Genomic DNA, 14,014 nt, shown 5'->3' with positions numbered 1-14,014 from the left:
GAGACAAATAGAGAACATGCATCTTATCGACCTCAGCAGCTTCTTTATTCTATTAATTAGGTGAAGATAATCATGAGAATTAGTGTTAAAAGTATCATTACCGTATTTTCTGCATTATAAGGCATTTCGGATTATAAGGCGCACCTTCAATGAATGGCCTATTTTAAAAACGTTTTCATATATAGCGTGCACCGCTTTATAAGGCGCACACTGTAAATAGAAGATATACTAGTGGCTAGGGTTGCGTTATGCATCCACTAGATGGTGCTAGGCTAAACTCAATACAATACAATACAAGACAACTTTATTGATATAGCGCTTTCACAACCTCTGCAGCTTTCACAAAGATCTTGATAGAACATTTTAAGTACTACGTTCAAGATATCAGAATATTGATCCATATATAAGGCACATCGGATTACCATGTGCACTGTCGGCTTTTGAAAAAATGGAATGATTTTAGGTGCGCCTTATAAAATACAATATTTATAGGCTTCTTGTCATGAATTGTGAAAGAGGTAATGTTTGTTCACCAAATGTCAAACATATTCTTGATGGATCAGCATGAGATTCACGGCTAAGAATGTTGCAAATAGGCAGTTCCTCTGTTTGATTACAGCCCAATCCAATACAACAGTTTGTGGTTTCTTTCCTGATAAGACATATTTTCTTCTATTAAACAAGTGGAAACAAAAGAGTGGATGAGCTGTAAATCATACAATAGGTAATAAAAGCAGTGCGTGACAATGTCAGCGTCTTGTCCTTGCAGCGGAGTGTGGCGGTCACATCACGGGAGCGGTGTCTGGACGAATTTTGTCTCCAGGATACCCTGCCCCGTATGACAACAATCTCCACTGTACCTGGACTATAGAGGCGGATACTGGCAAGACTATCAGGTAATTAACATGAAGTTAGTGACCCTTATGAATGATTCAGTTGTAAGAATAAGTTAACCACTTTTAATATTCAAAACAGTATGGAACTTCCAGGGGATATTCTTCTACTCAGCCTCTTCCTCTCTTAACATTCCTTACTCAAATGGGTCAAATTTGAATCATTGCTGCTAAATGACACAAAAAGCCCGAGATGAACTAAAACATTGAGATGGTTTTTGTTTTTTTTAAATTACTATTTCCTCCTCAGCCTCCATTTCATCGTCTTTGACACTGAGATCGGCCATGACATCCTGAGAGTTTGGGATGGGCCATCTGGTCCATCGGATGGAGGCATCCTTTTGAAAGAATGGTCCGGTCCAGCCTTACCTGAAGATATCCATTCAACCTTCAACATACTGACACTTCAGTTTGATGCTGACTACTTTATCAGCAAACAGGGCTTTTCCATCCAGTTTTCCAGTGAGTGTGCTCATATACTTTTTTATGTTAATTAAAAAATTATACACACACACACACATACTGTATATATATCACATTTTTAAAAAGTTTCATTACACAGCCACTTTTGAGGAAAGATTTTCTTTTACACTAGCGAATGAACAATGTATTACTTGTTTTCATGAAAAAGTGTAACCTGTGCAATCGCTTGCCCTTTCAGTGCAGAGCTGGCTTTTGCTGTTATGAGTCACTCAACCCCAAAATGTCTCTGCCCCGTCCTTTTAGAATCATCACCCGTGTCTCTAAAATCCACTGTGGCAGCAAAAATCAATCTCAAGCACACTGAATAAGAAAATAGACGCGCCATCAGGACCATTGTACCTTTATTTCTTTTCTCTCTCTCTCTCTCTCTCACACACACACACACAGTTTTCTATTCCAAAAACTAAGAATAAAGTAATACCTTGTTGTTCACATTAATAACAACACTCTTGGATGGACCACTATTGAAGGCTATGTACAAAGTATGAGAATTAAACATTTATTTCTAGTCTCGTCCATCCTAGCCCCAACCCCCCGCTCCTCCACTTGTCGATCAAAGACACTTATAAGGTCTTATGTCAGTCCCGTGTGAGGTTGAGAAAGACATAACTGTTCCCACATGGCACTCCCTAATCCGTGCGAAGAAACACATCAACTGCTGTCCTTCTACATTTAAGACTGCAGTCTCACACAGAACATGCTGCATCCCCACCCTGATGAGTAGTGACAATGAGTGGCAACACCTCTTTTCTGTAAGGTTTGAGCATAAAACTATGACATAAACTCTTGACTAAAGGGAGTTAACTAGTTAGAGCCAGATTGCCTTTAGGGGTGGTTTAGTAATTTTTCTGTATGCTTTCTTTGTTCCTGAAGGATAAAATAAAGACAGTGCTCTTGAGACAGATTTGGGTTTACGTAAAAGGTTGATGAAATGGCTTGTTTCAATTGCCATATTGTGTTTCACTAATATTGTCCGCCATTCCATTAGCATGGGCCAATCCGCAGGGCACACCATGGTGACACTGTCAAAATGTCCACAACTTCTGTTCAGATCTGTAGACTCAGGATTTTTAGCAATGACATGTGGCGAGCTTGGATATGTGTCAAAGGAAATGTCTGTTTTGACACTGATGGAGAGGGGTGGGGCTGCATTGCCCAGGCATGTTTGGTTTTTAAATCCTCCTCATTTTTAAATCCTCCTCATTTTAAAAATAAATATTGACACTAACATGCTAATCAAAGCCTGACTATTTGTTCAATTAGTATGTTAATTTCTTTTATTCCCCCACGTTCCATTTACCATTCGTCAAAGGTGATACTTAATACTATACTGAATAATTCTGGTTTGCATAATTAAATCTCGGTCTTCAGCTGTTAAATCTTTATGGAAATAATTTTCTTCTGTTTTAAGTGGGTATATTGTATTTAATAAAGATGAGTATCAATAAAATTATACCACAGAACAATTATTATCATGAGAAGTATACTATAATTATTTTTGAAACAGTTTTTTTCATCTCAAATTATTCATTTTATTTTATTTTTTTTAAATCGCTTATCTTCACAAGGGTCGCAGGCGTGCTGGAGCCTATCACAGCTGTCTTCGGGCCGTAAATGGGGTACACCCTGAATTGGTTGCCAGCCAATCGCAGGGCACAAATAGATAAACAGCAACCATTCGCACTCATAATCCCACCTATGAAAATTTTACAGTGCTGAATGAACCTACCGTGCATATTTTTAAAATGTGGAAAGAAACTGGAATACCCACAGAAAACACATGCAGGAACGAGGAGAACATGCAAACTCCACACAGGAAGTCCTGGGCCCGGAAACTAACCCATGACCTCTGCACTGTGAGGCGCACCATGCTGCCCCGCTTTAACATCAGTTATTACATTGTTTATTTCAACATACTACAATTCCAGACAAATATAGATCCAGGAACAGCAGAGTTGTGGATTACATATCTGCATCATCTGCACCATACAAGTTCAGCAAACCATGTTGAAAACACAATATATAGTCCAAGTCCATTTTATTTTGGACTTATCTCAAGTCACTTAATGTATTGGACAGAGGCGAGCTCCTCACACAATAAACAAATTCAACAGAACCTCATATGAGAAAGCATTATGGCAGGCAGCGAGGCAACAAAGCAGCTAAATATCAATACCAAGGTGCTGTATATACCGGTAGATAAAATGAAAGAACACAAATGACTCTTATCAACACCCTACCCCACAGTTTGAATTCATTATTTTCCACATTGATGGATCTCTTTATTTTGCCTATGTCTGGCGACTGCTGAATTTACTAATTGCTCTGCAGACCCTCAAAAGTAAAGAATAACACTTATGTTTTCAAGCAAAATAAAACATGGCACTGTGATTCAGAGTGCCAACATGTTGGATTGTTGGCATCGCTGCAAGAATGTTAATTCGTCAAAATTTCGATGACATATTCTGACAAAAAAAAAAACAACAACAACAAAACAGCCGCGTTCGCTTATCACAATTTGGAATGGCTGAGCAGTTCGCTGCACATTCTAAACAAGGTTATATTGCAGCTTGACACAAAACACTGACATGGCAGACGATAAAGTGTGGACACAATATTCAACATTTTTGTCTGTATTTTCAATATGCTGACAGTTCAGCCTTTTTGGACTCACCACATAATGGACTATTGTGTGTTTCTAAATTGTGCTATTTGTTTCCAGACATAACATTGTTTGTTGTGTTTGATTTGTCTCACTTTGTGAAGCCACAACAGCGACGACCTGTAATGACCCTGGCATCCCAGTAAATGGCTCTCGATATGGAGACACTAAGGAGCCCGGTGACAGTATGACGTTCCAGTGTGACCCCGGCTATCAGCTCCAAGGCTCTGATACCATCACGTGTGTCCGCATGGAAAACAGATTCTACTGGCAGCCTGACCCTCCAACATGTATTGGTAGGTGTGCATTACTTTGGTAATCACTGCCTTTATACAGAATCGTGGATAGCGGCAAATGACCTTCAGCTCAACCAGAACAAAATGTTACAATTTCGAAGCCCAGAAACAGAACAACTTATACGCGAACTACAATCTCTGAGTCCCTGTTCCTCAATGTTTAACCATTTCATGCACAAATAATGATATGCTGTAACCTGATAACCTGATTAACTGCCGCTGTAGTAACTGCTATCCTTGAAAGGGTTCAAATGTGTTGTTTTATCACCACTCATTTTACCAAGAGTAAAATAATTGCAATTCGTTACAACTACTCATTACCAGCTAATATGTTTCCTTTATCCTGTTTCTTGGCTCGGGTGTTTCCTTATATGTTGTCAACTAATTTTGCCTGGCTCTCTTTCATGGCTCTGGCTTGTGCGCGTCCTTCTCTATTCACTGTTGGGATTGAAACTGAAACTGAAAAAAATGGTGTGTTGATATTATGCAATCGTATTTTATCAATTGGTTGCCCAAAATAAAATCACTTGGATACAGATACATTTATTAGGTCGACTGTACACGTATGCATCTAAATCCAGATGATTCTATTGTATGCCACTACTTGACAAAATAACATTTAGTTAATTCAACCCACCATTTTTTTCATTGTCATCACAAATTCAGCTTGATTGATTGATATATTCAAATGAAGTGAAATGGAAAATATGATTAGCCTTTGGAAACACCACTCCCCCCCGCCCTCCTCATTTAGAAGAGTATTACTTGATTCCAAAATCTGAAAAAGCATGTATTTTCCTCATTGTGGAGTGCATGTACAATCATCCAGGCACACAGAATGTAGTTAAAAGTGAAACATTTCGAGGAAAAAGGTTTTGTCACCCTTTTTGAGGATTTTCAATCTGCTGTTCGTTGCGATCAGCTTCTTGCTGTTGTACCAGCCACAGGCCACGCTTAACTGTGTTGTAGATTATGACCTCAAATTATATTTTAATGAGCTAATAACAATTCGAATTATAGTAACCTATGTAACAGTGCAACTTTTAGTCCATAAGAATGAATTGAGACACTGTGTGCAAAATAGACAACCAACAGAATGGTCAAGACAGAATGTAGTTGGCACGTCTGCGCATCCAGCCATCCTTTTTCTGATCCGCTTTATCCTCACAAGGGTCGCAGGGTGTGCTGGAGCCTATCCCAGCTGTCTTCGGGCGGTAGGCGGGGTACACCCTGAACTGGGTGCCAGTCAATCGCAGGGCATACATAGATGAACATCCAATCAAACCTCAGGGACAATTTGAAGTGTTCTATTAACCTGCCATGCATGTTTTTGGAATGTGGGAGGAAACTGGAGTACTCGGAGAAAACCCACACAGGCTCGGATAGAACATCCTAATTCCACACAGGAAGGCCAGAACCGGAATAAGTAAAACATTGAACAGAAAATATTTTTGACCACCATGTTTTGAGATTTGTTTACTTTTGGAATAAATATTTCAGAAAGTCAAATCAAAAACTAACTGTGGTTGTCTTAGGTATGCTAACATCACACCGAACAAAATTGCGTTAGACATCGAAGAAATATTTTCACTCAAGGGCATATCAAATCTTATCAAAATATTTTTCTATTAATTACACTGTGTTCTTTTCCTGACACAATTGCTTGACAACTGGCTCCACAGTGACAAAATATGCCCATGTTGTTGCTGTCTGAGGGCAGTTTCCAGTCAGGAACTGTGACACTCACGAGAAATAACTCATCAGCAGCCCTTCACACAACCCAGCAGATTTGTTACAGATGCTGTCTTTTATAGATCTCATCCAGTTTTATGCTCAAGTGTCCAAGGTGATGTTTGTTTACTGAAATACGGGCCGTTGAAGCTGAGGCTGTGGGAAGATACATTTTTCATTTTCTCACACAATTAGTTTATGTGCTGCCTCTGCTCCACGTTTTTCACCGGCCATGCGTCCTGGCATTTAGATCTCAGTTTGAAGTAAATTGTTTCCCTTATTCAAACGGATGTCAAACAAATATTTGACATTTACATCACTATCTACTATGCTACTAAGTCATCTACTTCTGTATACACCTGCTGCATCATGCGTAGTTGATCATTCGTAGGCGAGGTTATTATGTCACTCTGTGTAAATCTCTTGGATTACCAATCTTCTTTTCTACCCTTTCATTCTCCTCCTGACACAAACTGACTGAATTGTTAGCATTCACGTCAGCTTGAGGCTACACTGCCATGAATGTTCAGTCTGTCTGAGTCCCACAGAATCCTGAGTTGGCTTGTAGTTAGAGTAAGTATTAGATGACAAGGCGGATGAATATTTCAGCACAAATGATGCAGCTTCCAAACCTCCTCCATCGAGAAGCCAGAAGATGCACAAGCTCAATAACTTGTACCGCTGCTGCTCATTGAAAATACTGTAGACTGTCATGCATTTTTGAAGGGTGAAAATACGTATCGCCCCGCTGAAAACTCACACTGGGCAAAGTTGTGGGAGTGTGGTAGAATAATGTGAGGTCACAAGGTACTCTAGGTTGCAGTAAATACAAGTCAAAGTTTCAGACAAGCTTGCTGTCTGATATCTATTGCACTGCTTGTTTGTTCTTTTCCACTATGATAATTACCATCTGAGTCACCTGCCACCAAATGCCTGGCAAGCGTCCCAAATGACATTCAGACTCTGCTTTTACACCATCCAACTGTCAGGGGTACTTTTCTTTATTTTGTCTCCTCATTTACCCCTGACAAACTTGATTTTACTTCTCCATCCCTATCTCTAACACCGAGTGCTCTCATGTCTTCCATCTCAACATCTACAGTATTAACCTTCTCTCAAGTCTTCCTCTGGCTCTCTTACCTGGCAGCCCCCTGCGCATCATCTTTCTGCCGATATCACAATCTGTCCCCTGATTGTGTACAAACCATCTAAGTCTGGTCTCTCTAACATTGGGCCCCAAATACCTAATACCTGACAAGCTCATTTCTAGTTCTATCCAAACTGGGCACTCATAAAAAGCTCCTCGACGTTTTAATTTCTGCCACCTCCAGCTCTGCTTCCTGCTATGTCACACCGCGGTGAGGGTTGTTTGTGTTTGTCTGGTCACTTCCTGTTTTATTTTGAAAGAATGACTCTTCTGTCCTTTCAGGTCACTTGCTCTTCCTCTTGTGCCAGTCTGCCAATTGTGCCCTGATTGTTTCCACTTGTTGCCCCTTACCTTGTGTTTAAATAGTCCTTGTCTCCCTTTGTCTCACCTCTTCCGGGGTGAGAGGACGCTGGCGTGTATGTCGCCGCTTCTCACTCCAAACTTTTCCAAAACTTTTCAAAAGCTCAGATATTTCTTCTGATTTTTCTTTTGCCCTTCTGTTTTTGGACTGTTTGGACTGTGATTGATGTAACAAATCATAGCTTCACCAGATCAATCAAACCCCAAATCGTAACTTAGTCCACGGGCTAACGCCGGTAGCTTAAATTTACCGGCTGTCACCGCACCGGCCTTTCTCCCTCGTCATGGGGCGGCACAACTTCGCCGCCTTTGGGTTATTTCTGATACTTCTGACGTTCTGCCATCATCCAGTGACAGGACTACTCCACTATTCTGTCGCGGATCTTCTCCGGATCCGGAGGATTGCACCGGAGCCTCCACCGCCGGAACTGCACCATCATCCTGACATCGCTCGCCTGCCTCGACGTCGCTACATTCACCGCGGGTCGCGTAGACATGTTGACTACAAAAATCCTGGCTCAATCAACTCGACCTGGTCCACTTCTCGACGTCCTCCCAGAAACCGCGGCCGCAACACCAACTACTATGCAGTAGCCCGCCTGGCTAGGTCGGCTAACAGCACTGCCGCCGTCAAACATGACACCTCTGCTGTCAACTTTGGACTGCTGAACATCCGCTCACTTACGAACAAGGGACACCTCATTCAAGACGTCCTCGCCGAACGCAAACTTGACTTCCTCGTTTCAACAGAAACCTGGCAACAAACAAACGACTTCGCTGCTCTGAATGACTCCACTCCTCCCGGCTTTGTTTACATCTGCCGTCCCCATGGCAACTGCCGTGGAGGAGGCCTCGCAGTAATCCACCGTGAGAAGTGGAAAGTCTTACCAGTCTCTGTTCCTGCATCAAGCTCTTTTGAATGCATGGTGTTTAAACTCCCTGGACCCACGCCAACCATCATTGCCACAGTTTATCGGCCCCCGAAGCCACATAGCGATTTCATCAATGAATTTTCCAGTTTAATCACACACTTATCCACTCTCTCGCCAAATTTAATTTTGCTGGGAGATTTTAATATTCACATGGACAACCCCGACCTGCCACTCACAAGAGACTTCACATCCTACCTGGAGAGCCTCGCGATACACTGTCTTACTGACTTCCCCACCCACATCAAAGGCCACACATTGGACTTGGTTTGCTGCTCTGGCCTCTCCCCCTCCAAGCCCACTGCTGATGTTTTTCCTGAAACCGATCATTTCCTCCTCACTTTTAACATCGTACTCCGTCTCTCTACAATCAAAACCTCCGCCTCATTTCTTTTCGTAATACCAAAAATATCAACATTGACACCTTCTGCTCCATTATCGACCGTTCCCCGCCCCCAGATGCCCTTTCAAACCCGGATGACCTCACCGCTCACTACAATGCCTGCCTCACAAATATTCTAAATTCTCTCGCCCCCCTGAAGACCAGGACTGCTTCATTCTCTACATCTGCCCCCTGGTTTACACCCGCTCTTAGATCATTGAAATCAAAAAACCGCCAACTTGAGCGACTCTATAAGAAAACCGGTCTCCCCATCCATAAGGACATGTACACTACCCATATCACTAAATACAAGGACCAAATTGCACAAACCAAATCCAGCTACTACTCCGGCCTCATCCTCTCCAACGAAGGAAATTCAAGAACTCTCTTCTCCGTCATGAACAAAATCCTCCGGCCACCAAACTCTCTCCCCCTCCACCTATACTCCACAGCAACCTGCAACTCCATAATGGAACACTTCAATCACAAAATCCTTAAGATCCATCACCAACTCCATCAAAACCTGCCTGCCCCCCCCCCCATCTGAACCTTCTTCTCCTTGTCATTTCTTCTCCAGTTTTGTTCCACCAACGACTGCTGAATTATCCAACCTCATACTCAAATCCAAGCCCACCACTTGCCAGCTTGATCCCCTCCCTTCATCCCTTGTTAAATCCTGCCTTCCTTCTGTGCTTCCTCTCATATCTGCTATTATCCACTCCTCACTCTCTTCTGGTATTGTCCCATCACTCCTCAAAACCGCTGCTATCACCCCCACACTGAAAAAACATGGCTCTGACCCCAACAACTTCGATAACCTCCGCCCCATCTCCAACCTTCCATTTATCTCGAAAATCCTTGAAAAAACTGTTGCTGCTCAACTCCACTCCCATCTGTCCCTTCACTCTCTCTATGAACCCTTTCAGTCCGGTTTCCGCCCCCGCCACAGCACAGAGACTGCCCTAATCCGTATTGTAAATGATCTCCTCATAGCATCTGATTCCGGTTTAGTCTCCATCCTCATCCTCTTAGACTTGAGCGCTGCCTTTGACACAATCTCTCACCCTATCCTCCTCAATAGACTCTCCTCCATTGGTCTCTCCCACACTCCCCTCAGTTGGTTCCACTCCTACCTCACTGGCCGCACTCAGTTTGTCCAGCTCAAATCCCTCACCTCAAAGCCCTCCCCAGTCACCACAGGTGTACCACAGGGATCTGTCCTAGGTCCCCTTCTCTTCATCATCTACCTCCTGCCTCTTGGCCATATCCTCCGCAAATTTGATATCCACTTTCACTGCTTTGCTGATGACACCCAGCTCTACCTCTCCTGCAAGCCAAACTCCATACTCCCACCCCCCTCCCTCACCTCTTGCCTCTCCGAACTCAAAACATGGTTCAAAACAAACTTTCTTAAATTAAATGCTAATAAAACTGAAGTCCTCCTTCTTGGCACTAAATCCACTTTATCCAAAGTAAACAGTTTTTCCTTCAACATTGACAGCTCCCTAGTGTCCCCCTCCCCCCAGGTTAAGAGTCTGGGTGTCATCCTGGATAGCATGCTCACCTTCCACTCACATATCAACACCATCACCCGCACTGCTTATTTCCACCTCCGCAATATTACCAGACTTCGCCCTTCCCTCACCCCCCGCACCACTGCTATTCTTGTCCACAGTCTTGTCACATCCCGCCTTGATTACTGCAACGCTCTCCTCTTCGGCCTACCTCAAAAGTCCCTTCATAAAATCCAGCTGGTTCAAAACGCCTCTGCTCGCATCATCACAAAAACATCTTCCCAGCAGCACATCACCCCCGTTCTCCAACAGCTCCACTGGCTCCCTGTTCAACATCGCATCAATTACAAACTGCTTCTATATACATATATGGCCATCCACAACCTGGCCCCTCCTTACCTATCCGACCTTCTCCAGGTGCATATCCCCTCTCGCTCCCTCAGATCCTCGTCCTCCCTCCGCCTGTCAGTGCCCCCTGCCCGACTGAGCACCATGGGAGCCAGAGCCTTCAGTCACGCTACTCCAAAGCTCTGGAACAACCTACCTCCGGACCTCCAAAACTGCACACCTCTGTCCACTTTCAAGTCCCGTCTAAAAACACACCTGTTCAGGATTGCCTACAACACATAGCTCTTCCATTTCCTATGTTTTTATGATTTTATGATTTTATGTCCTGTTTTTATATAATATCTCGTTTACTAAATTTTTACATTGTATTTTCTTATTGTCTGTACAGTGTCCTTGGGTGGCATGAAAGGCGCTTTTAAATAAAATGCATTATTATTATTTGTCCTGTGCCACAGATTAGACCGGCCTTATTTCCACAGCCTTGTCTCTTTTGAGTTTTCAGCCAATGATCCTCAAATATTTCTTTTACTCTGAATCCTCACCACAGTCACCATTGCTCTGGACTCTTGACCCGAAGTATTTAAAGTCCTCCACTCTCATTTTCTCTTCTCCCTGCAGCACCAATCATGCACATTCATTCTATTTTAGGCTAATCTTCATTCCTCTCCTTTCCAGCTTTGTAAAGGTTCCTTCACCTGCTCCCTGCTTTCACTGCAAATCACAATGTCAGCTGCCAACAACATGGTTCACAGGGATTTCAGTCTCAACTTGTCTGTCAGCCTGGCCATTACCGAAGGGGCTTAGAGCTGATGCAGTCCGACCTCGAACTTAAAGCCCTTGTCACACCTACAGCACACATCAGCACTGTTCTCCTAGCCTCATAGACACCCTTCACTATTCAAGCAGACCTCTTACCACTGCAGACTTCCTCATGCAGTACCACAGTTCCTATCCTTTTAATTGGCATTCTCTAATCTACAGACAGCTTTATTCCTCTATATACAGTAGTTTCCACGACCATGCACATGAAAATTGTTCAGATAAATTGGCACCAGTGCACATTTTCTCCATTCCCCAGCCATCTTCTCGCCCACTAAAATTCTATTGAGCAGTCTGGTGAAAAACTCCAGAGGCAGCTCCCCAATGATTCCATACTTCCATCTAGTTGACACACTACCGTATTTACCATCGAGTTGGCACCGGTCAACAGATTTCAATCACTATTCTTAATCACGCTACCCTGCTGCACATCCTTCCCATCGCTATCGTTTTGTCCAGCCAATCCCTTTTGTATGTACTTTTCTACTTCCAGCTTTGCCCCAATAGCACAAAACAACTTGGGAATTTAAATAATACTCACACCGACATGTTCTGTAAATTATAGCATCCAGGGAAGATGCATATTTCGGGTGGAGCTAAGTTACTGCACTCATTGTAGTGGTAGAAATGAGCCAAGACATTGAAACCATAAAAGGTATTGAAATCCCTCTGATGTCAATTCAACATGTATAATGTATTCAGAAACAAATCTGTAAATTCACTACAGAGGCCAAATGATATCATGATTTATTGTGGATGGGTGGTCTGCAGTCCCACAAAATCTGCAATGGCAACACTGCTTTTCTTCTCAATGCTGCCACTGACTCTCCTCACTTTTTTATTTTTTCTAACAGTTTAAATCCCCTTCTGCATTCTCTCAGTTTTTGACTATTATGAATCTCCCGGGAGTAGCATGATACATCTTATTTAGAGAGGTGTATGTCTTTCTGTGAGTAATCTCAACAGTTAAGGGCTTTGTTTACCTTTAACTCACCATTGCTAATGTGTTCACACCCACCTGCCTCCCTGAGTCTTCCTTAATGTCAATGCGGCAGTGTCTGAGTTGATCACCGGTACTAAATATGTCTGCTACTTTGTTGTAGAAAAGCAGGACCGCCGGGGATGATTTTACTTCTTACTACCCATAGCCCCATCCTGTTTCCAAATTTCACTCTCGCATTTTTACTCAAGCAATTTGTGAAGGCAATATTAGTGGTCCACTAGGTACAGTAGGTGTTTTTCTCTCTCATCTCCAACCTTTGTCACACCTCTCATCAGTCGCTGACCCCCTTCTCTGCCTACATTTGGGAGGTTAGAGGGGTCGTGGATGTTCAGTCAAGGGGTAATACTCTTTCCCGAAAACTTAATGGTGTGTGATCATCATATCTCTATTTTTGGGTTTTCTCCCCAGCAACCTGCGGTGGTAACGTCAGCGGTCCTTCTGGAGTGATCCTGTCTCCTAACTACCCCCAGCCTTACCCTCCAGGGAAAGAGTGTGATTGGCGAATCCGAGTCAACCCAGACTTTGTCATTGCTCTCATCTTCAAAAGGTAGGGGCCCCCAAATAAGTGTGACCACGGTGGCTTTTAGTCAAAGTGTAACTGTCAGAAAATGCATTCTAAGATCTAGGCCTGCAAGTGGAATTCGGTGTCTGCAGAAACACCTCCACTGGTATTTCTTGGTGTGATTTAAGTCATGAAACATTTAGATCTAAATAGCACCGCACATCCTTTTATCTCCATTTTTGGTTTCCTTCAGGCAAGGGTCTCTGTGATGACTTATTTAGCTGCATTAAAATAATAGTGTGATCAACCAATGTTCGTTAAAAATAAGCAGTCATACTAAACGATTTAATGGGCCCGCTAAATGCCAATATGAAGTACTTAAGTTGAGTCATGGTACAAATTTTTAATTAACACAACTCAATCCATTTTTTCAAACTATTTTCACTCTTTTTTTTGGGCGGGTTTTTTCCACCTTGCACTGTACAAGACGGTTGCAAATCACGTTGTACATTAGAGATGCAAAGGCTATTTAACAGTCTAGATTTTGATCAATGCCATGTGTTTGCTTTCCCTGTTTAATACAGATGAGTTATTTGGTTATTCAGGCATGCGTGTTTGTCATCCATCACACATTCCAATGACACCACAAAGGGTACTACATATTGATCTGTCAACTTACACTGCAGTCTCATTTTCACACATCTGATACATAGCAGATTTGTCTAAAATTCCATGTCGCATATCTGAGCTGGGGCAAGGGTCAGAGAGGAAAAAGAAAACAACAAATTGTGTCACTTGAACCAAATACAGTCCAAATGTTTTTTGCTACACTCGCGCCTGTGTTTAAGAAAAAGTAAATTATAAAAAGAAAAAATATATATACTGCGGTGTGCTGCACATGCCTAGAGTTGTGAAGAGATCTTTTTTTGTAGAAACAAACTTCAA

At 42.6% G+C, this 14,014-nt stretch overlaps 1 protein-coding gene and 1 long non-coding RNA gene across 3 annotated transcripts in view; one reads left to right on the top strand and one right to left on the bottom strand.

Annotated features, from left to right (window-relative positions):
• The window catches only part of LOC147207693 (CUB and sushi domain-containing protein 1-like), a 357,336-nt gene that overhangs the window by 255,738 nt on the left and 87,584 nt on the right, over positions 1-14,014 (top strand). Inside the window, exons 27-30 of the mRNA XM_086107135.1 lie at positions 770-896; positions 1,144-1,355; positions 4,143-4,334; positions 12,976-13,114. Of these exons, the coding sequence (XP_085963261.1) occupies positions 770-896; positions 1,144-1,355; positions 4,143-4,334; positions 12,976-13,114 (670 nt within the window). The remainder of the gene's footprint in view (positions 1-769; positions 897-1,143; positions 1,356-4,142; positions 4,335-12,975; positions 13,115-14,014) is intronic.
• LOC147207694 (uncharacterized) overlaps positions 1-14,014 on the bottom strand; it is a 35,425-nt gene that overhangs the window by 20,071 nt on the left and 1,340 nt on the right. The gene's annotated exons all lie outside the window — the stretch shown is intronic.

The sequence above is a fragment of the Hippocampus guttulatus genome, chromosome 3, assembly GCF_054856545.1.
Source record: "Hippocampus guttulatus isolate MCC_2025c chromosome 3, RoL_Hgut_1.0, whole genome shotgun sequence".
Taxonomy (NCBI): Eukaryota; Metazoa; Chordata; class Actinopteri; order Syngnathiformes; family Syngnathidae; genus Hippocampus; species Hippocampus guttulatus.
The sequence above is the reverse complement of the archived record's forward strand: the minus strand, read 5'-3'. Positions and strand labels throughout refer to the sequence as shown.